The sequence below is a fragment of the Xyrauchen texanus genome, chromosome 38, assembly GCF_025860055.1.
Source record: "Xyrauchen texanus isolate HMW12.3.18 chromosome 38, RBS_HiC_50CHRs, whole genome shotgun sequence".
Classification (NCBI taxonomy): Eukaryota; Metazoa; Chordata; class Actinopteri; order Cypriniformes; family Catostomidae; genus Xyrauchen; species Xyrauchen texanus.
Window position 1 is genome coordinate 35,507,348 of NC_068313.1, and position 7,500 is coordinate 35,514,847.

The following is a 7,500-nucleotide window of genomic DNA, read 5'->3' on the forward strand; positions in this document are numbered from 1 at the left end:
ATAGATGGGGTTGTGAGAGAGAGAGAGATGGAGCGTGTGCCATCACCTGTTGCCACTCCCAAGCAGACATGCTGTATTGTGTTATTCAGCTTTCTTAAGATAATGTAATTTTGGTCAAATTCATCCTATATTCTCAGTCATTCCACAAGAGTCATTCACTATAGAAACCGCAATCTCCTCCGCCATTTTAAACGGTATGTCCTCTCCAATGTGGAAACTCCGGTAAGAGGTAAGCACCTTGAGTTTGTGTAATTAATCAGTCTGTTGTGTCTCTCAGCTTTAATACTGAAGTTGTTTGTTTAAAGTGGATTAAACCTATTTCCTAGCTTTAGTAGTGTAATAGTAATCCGAGCAAACACGTAGTGCTGATGAATGAAAACGTTGACTCAACTGGCTCACATATTGCACACAAAAATGGTCTTTTGCCGCCACCTGCTGGCTAAAATATGTAACGTCACAAAATTAAAAGAGACACATATAGCTCTTAACACATCTGCACTGCTCTTACACTTTAGTTTAGAACAGCACGAACACAAGCGGAGTGATACACACAGTGAAGCGTCCGATTGCTGATAGTGTCAGACCATCAGTGCACATGGAACGTCTCACGTCCAATCAGAATCAAGGACCAGAACTAAATGTTGTGCATAAACACACACACTCACACTCTCTCTCTTTCTCACACACACATACACACACGCACGCACGCACACAAACACACACACAGACACACACACACTCACACACACACACACACACACAGACACAGACACACACACTCTCACTCTCTCTCTTTCTCACACACACATACACACAGACACACACACACGCACGCACGCACGCACACACACAGACACACACACACACACTCACACACACACAGACACACACACACAGACACACACGCACGCACACACACGCACGCACACACACACACACACAGACACACACACACACACACACATATATACACACACACACAAACACACACTGACACACACACACAGACACACAAACACACATACACACACACAAACACACATACACACACATAAACACACACATAAACACACACACACTCACACACACACACACAAACACAATTTTATTATAACAACTGACTTTCAAAAACATGCTAATTTAACATCTGTTTGTCCACATCAAAACACACAATTCACGCACGATATGGTAGAAATATGCTCAATCAAATAATGCAGCTGAAATATGTTTTAAAGTGCATAAATGCATTCCCTGCATAAGCTGAACTGTTACATGAAAAGAGCACAAAGGTTTTATGAGGGAAAAGTTGCATCTATATGCACGTACATCTGCTGCGTGTTTTAATCTGCAGCTAAATGGAGAAGATTATGGCAAACGCAGAATATGATCTGATCAGAACGAGGTCAGCAGGTCGTGGGGGGAGCATAGCATGTGTCTTTACAATAAGCCCGACATATGTTACAGACACGGCGTGTAAATCCCTCACCTATACAGGGCATGCTGGGATCCGACCAGCATATGTTCCACTTGTGTCGGTGAAGTGCACCGTAACTTTCACAAGCAGTAGGTAATATGTATCAGTCTAAACACACCCATTGACTGAGTTCCCACCTGTCATGCTGAACTGGATCACATCTTTCGAATTTCTCTCATTGACTATTAAATGTGGTTTACGCATGTTTCATTGTATATTTATGGTGGATGTTACATGTGTGTTTGTGTTTGTTGTGCGTGTGTAGTGAGCAGCTGTTGTGTTCTGGCCTCTTCGCTCTGGGTTAATTAGAGCAGAAGACTTGTTTGTTGTGTAGGTCAGGTTAAAAGTTGGGGGCAGGTGTGTGTGTGTGTGTTCAAGTTACAGAATTAGAGTAAGGTAAGAGTTAGAGACAGGTAAGTGTGTGTGTGTGTGGGTAGCAGGTGAATGGGGTTTGGCACACAGTCGCTCATGAGAGTAAATCAGATGGAATCAAAAGATGGGGGATAAACCTGCGCTCTGTGTTTGAAGCTGTACCACCGCACCGCGTCTCTCATGTGCACAACTCCCTGCGGTCTGTTTGCCACTGCACCATCAAAACAGCAATGTTTGACTGCACAGATCATACGTGTGCGCTGTTACCCAGTGCACATATGCTGGGTGTGCATACTGCCAGGGAACGGCAGGTAAACACACATGATAAGAGGACAGGAAGATCTGTAACATCAAAGTGTCCAGCATGTGGACTGACTTTCTTCCAGAACACAGAAACATATTATGATGAATGTTAGCCACTCATTGCATCTTTTGCCCAATGAAAGAGAATGGTGACTGAGGCTGTCATTTTGTGTAATATCTCCTTTTTGTGTTAAACTTTGTGTTATATGAAGGTCCCATTAAAAGTTTTTTTGGGTGGGGAGTGATGAGCCCAAGGTTGATGAGTGGGGACGGGGTTGATGGGGGGGGGGGGGGTTCTACATAACTCGGCGGCGCATTTTAGCTTATCACGGCCAATTTGGCCCGTTTCGCGGTCGACCTACCGGTCTGCCCTTGATCGGCCCCAAACTGCGTTGACCCACCTGGAAAATGCCCGGTATGCCAGATTACCAGTCCAGCCCTGGTCCCACACTTGTGGCGTCATTTCCACCACACCAAATAAAACTTGTCCCGAATAAAGTTTTTTCAAAAGTTAGTGCACTTGTAAAGCAAGTGGACAGAAGTGTCAGTGAAGAGCATGCTTGAGATGAAACACGAGACTAAAAGATAAATCAAGGGAAATATCACATTTATTCTCCGTCATTTCCAATCAAGCTGTAATTTTGTCAAATTTTGCAAAACATGAAGATATCATTTAATTGTGTGTTTTTAGGATGCATAAAATGTTAGCTATAAAATTAGCCTTAGCAAGACAAAAATATATCATCCCATCATCCCAAATATACCGTCCTCCTTGCAAAAGTGTGACAGAACATAGACATATTTCTTCATTATAAATCACAACCTTTATACTCAGCCTAACTCTTACCTAGCAGTAGGGCTGAAACGATTAGTCGAGGTTATCATTGTCGAATAGTCGTTTGATCTCATTTAACGTAACATGGGATCACATTAAACTGTAATGATGATGCGTGAGAGCAGCACTGAAGTTCACGACTGACTGAGGAGAACAATTACACAGATCACAGTCCAGATGCACTCCAAACTTTCCAAACAGATTCAGGTGATGTACATCACAAAGTATAGGTACAAAAATACCAAATAAATACAGAAGCACTCTCGTAGTGGAATAAGTGGAGTCGGAGCTCTTGAAAGGAAACATCTTAAATGCAGATATATTTAATGTGTTATAGCTTCATTAAAGTTCATATAATACTGAAGCAGATCATGTAAATAACTACAAACTCCGAAACTGCATTTCTCTGTGCGGTCAGCGCCTCTTCTATGAGTTGTGAATGTCCCGATCTAAGGGGGGGAGATTGAAACTACACACGGCTGATGCACACTCTGTCACGGGACGCTCGTCCCTCGAGCGCACATGCTTAACGCAGCCAGACTATAACGTGATTGCTCGAGACTTCTTGAATCATAATATACGTGTCGCTGTGCATTTCTTATCGTGGAGAACATTGGCAATACGCAGCTTTATTAATGATAAGAGCGAGTTTGTGTTTTAGTGAGTTAAAGATGATTGAAGTGAACAGAAAGGTGAGAGAGGAAGTCTTCACCCCCTTTATACACCGCAACAAAATACGTTTATGATTTGTGTTTGTTTTGGCTTGTTTTCCAATATTAATATGTAAAACTCATTTAAAACAACATTAGCAGCTGAACTGCAGAACAACAAAATAGTTTTCTGAGAATGTTGAATATAATATTAAAAATGCAAATATTTTAAATATCTAAAAATCCTTTAATAAAAGATGCGTTCACCCGAGAAACAGCAGATCAGATATTTAGACCTGCTTTTAGAGAATAGATCTTGAAGTATATTTTGTCTTTATTGCACTCGCAGAAATATAAACAAGTGAAAAATACACTTATACACTAAATACACTTACTGTATATTTAACATACATCCTCTTAAAGCAAGTCTGAATATCTGATGTTGCTTCTCAAGTAAATTAATCTTGTTTTAAGGATTTTTAGACATTTTTAAATGGGAAAACTAGACAAAAACACTCGATAACAGAATTTTTTGCAGTGAATTTCTTTACTGAATTAAACTTAATAAAAAATATTTTTACCTTTAATTCAGTGAATGTCATTTAGAGGTATTTTTAAAAGATGATTTTGTCCTTTTTATTGTTAGTAAGCACATTTATTATGACCTTTTCAGCTGGGGCACAAGCAGGATAATCGGTTAAGAGCTAATGATTAATAGTTGCAATAATTGCCGAATAATCGTTCTAATAATCATCAGTTGCAGCCCTACCTAGCAGGTGTAAAATCAGTGTTAGAATAACCAGTATAACTCCACAAAAGGTTTATGATGTATAAACTATTGTGAAAATAGCCTTCACAGCACTTCTAATGCAACTCTAATGAGCATTTTTGAAGGAAAGAAAATGTTATGCAATGTTTTTATCTCATATAATTGAGCCTTCTAAAAGAGGCAACATTAAGTAGCATCATGCTAATTAATCAGCTAATGAATGCTGTGGTTGAAGCACTTTTTAATATACATGAAATAAACAAAAGCATCAGAACATGCTACCAAAACAGTTAGGGAGGTAAAACAGCGTTTCCTTGAATTTTCTGGTGCCGTGACCCTGGATTGTGACGGGTGTGAAAACTAAGAGAATTCTGCTGATCACATTTGTTTACTTAAAAATGAAAAATTCATTCAAGCACCAAGCAACAGTCAACTTTGTCATGTTTGTGTAAGGCTGCTGGTCGTTGTGCTGTATATTTGCAGGGGCAGTGAGCCGCACACGAGCACAAAGTCAGACGACGGTCACATTTTAAGTAAATGAATCACCGGATTCGTCCCAGTGTGTGACCTACACACTCCTGATTTCTGCCTTTCTCTTCAGTTGTTCAGTCATTAATGAATAAAGGAAAATACTTATCCTGATACAAATGTACAGTTTATAGTTTACAGGGTGGCCCCAAAAAACAGGGCCACTATGTTTGATTGCTCACATCTTAAAAATGCATAAAGGCTTTGCACGATTTTTGCTGTATTTCTATGACTTCTTGTAAACAAAAAAAATATGTCACCGGGACATTATCGTGAGCAACAACTTGCTACAAGTAAATAAGTATGTAAATTGTTTGGCAGCAAACTTAGGTGCTTCTCTTTTGCCATTTGGCCCCATTTTTTGGGGGCCGAACCGTTTACTTATTTATTTATTTGTAGCAAGTTGTTGCTCACGATGACATCACAGTGACATCATTTTATTGTTTACAAAAAGTTGTAGAAGTACACATAAAATCGTGCAAAAAGATATGAGCAATCAAACATAGTGGCTCGGTTTTTTTTTGGGCACCCTTAAAGGCGTGACTCTAAATGTCAATATTAAATAAAAATGTAAAACATAAAATTAAGTCCCACCAGGGCTGGATTGGTAATCTGGCATACCGGGCATTTTCCCGGTGGGCCGGCGCTCTTTCGGGGGGCGATCGGGGGGGACTGGCCATCGGGAGAACAGAGCGGGCCGGTGGGTCGGCCGCGAAACGTGCAGAATGGGCCGAGATAATCTAAAATGAGCCACCGCGATATGCAGATGCAAATATTGTTTCATGCTGTTCTTTAGATCAATAATAAGCCGACAATGTGTGTGATTATGTAAATGCCTTAAAAGGAGTTTCTTTATTATGGTAAGATCATATCAACACATCGATTTTTGCACATTATCCCAATTTTTAATTGCATGTAAACACCTTTTCAGGCGTTCTTACCGGCTAATCAAATATGCGCTAGTGTTGTGTGCAAAACTGTTTATGTTTTGAGCGTGGTTTTTCATATTAGCTGCATGCAAATGCACTTCATGATTTAGTTGTAGCACAGCGTTATTTCGTTTCTGTATGTGTGTTGATTTTGGTTACCTGCTCTGGTTGGTTGGCGTTGGCGAGCGGCGTGACCATCCAGATGATGTAAAGATTATTTAGGGCGGCGCTCGTGGTAAACGTACAGGGCAAGATTGCCGCCTGACCTCTCGCCACCTGGATGCTGCTCTGGCTAACCGTCACTTCCAGCGCTTGCACACACACTGCAGAGAAAACACACACACACACACACACGAGGGTTAAATACCTTCATTAGACACAGAACTATTGTTACACACCCAACAGGGTAAAATATACACTCAGTTAAGCTTCGCAAACCATCTGCTTATTATCTAGCAATCCATCAGTGTGCATTCTGGGTCCTGTTGATTTCTTCATCCATTTCAGTCGTTATTTTTAGACTGCAGTAATTTCAGGAAACATTATTGAATTAGTGTAAATGATGTAGTGTTCAGCGTCTCAAATATTTGACCATGTTTGATGCAGATACAACGGTTTTGTCTGTTCTAATCAACTTCAAAAAGTCACGTCCTGTTGTGATGGCTGGGTTAGGTCAAACACAATCAACATGTCAAATGATACACAATCTTGTGTTATTTTTGTACGAGCTAAACACATTAAATGCCTTACAATTGGTTACATCTTCAGACCAAATCTATCCGTGCTGGATAGTGCTGTGCTTCTAAATTCACACTTTTTACAAACGACAACCAAAATAATTAATCTATACGATTTTCTTTTTATAAAGAAGTACACAATTGTACTATTTACTTTTATTTGTGGTTATACGTTGTTTTCTTTGTTTTAAAAAGAACATCCTTGTTCATATATTTGATTCGATTAGCCCCTTAACGAGCAGCACAATGCCTTTAATTGGGAGAGATGAATGGCTCATGTTTCCAGAGCCTCATTAACACATCACATGATTATCATCTGGCCAATCACGTGGAAGTCAGATCCTCACCAGCAGCACCGTGGCCAAATATCTGATGCGTTCAGAATATAAGCTGCTACATTGTAAATGATCAGGGTTACTTTTCCTTTTAAAAGACAAAAATTCTCTGTATCTCATGACTGTGAAGCATTTACCCTTGCATTTGCTAAAATGTGCAGTATACAAGAAAGCGCCACACACGCAATGTGCTCAGCTTGAACATGCATACTATTTTAAATGAGTAGGCATGCTAGTATTCCCTTTCTGGAATATGCGATGTATCTCTCAGTTCCTAAAGCTGAAAAAAAAAAAAAACACATGCATATTTTCATTGCTGTTATCCCATTGAAGTAGGGTGCAAAGCCTAAATCAGACTATAGGTGTATTCTGCTGTAAGCGACACCACACTCTCATACACACAACACACATGTAGTACACAATGAGTGACAAAACACAAGCATAATTCTGCACCATTAATAAATGGTTTCAAAGTCATGGGCAATGTTCAGAATTGGCCGCAATAAGCAAAAACGATCGGCAACGTAATGCAGAATGGACCACAAAACGGCGCCGCAAATGCACAAAA

At 40.0% G+C, this 7,500-nt stretch overlaps 1 protein-coding gene across 9 annotated transcripts in view; it reads right to left on the reverse strand.

Annotated features, from left to right (window-relative positions):
• The window catches only part of LOC127632148 (immunoglobulin superfamily member 11-like), a 118,862-nt gene that overhangs the window by 21,834 nt on the left and 89,528 nt on the right, over positions 1-7,500 (reverse strand). For all 9 annotated transcript variants that reach the window (XR_007969054.1, XR_007969053.1, XR_007969050.1 and 6 more), the window contains exon 2: positions 6,020-6,183. Coding sequence is in view for 2 of the 9 variants with exons in the window: in XM_052110732.1 (XP_051966692.1) it covers positions 6,020-6,183 (164 nt within the window). In the remaining 7 variants the exon portion in view is untranslated. The remainder of the gene's footprint in view (positions 1-6,019; positions 6,184-7,500) is intronic.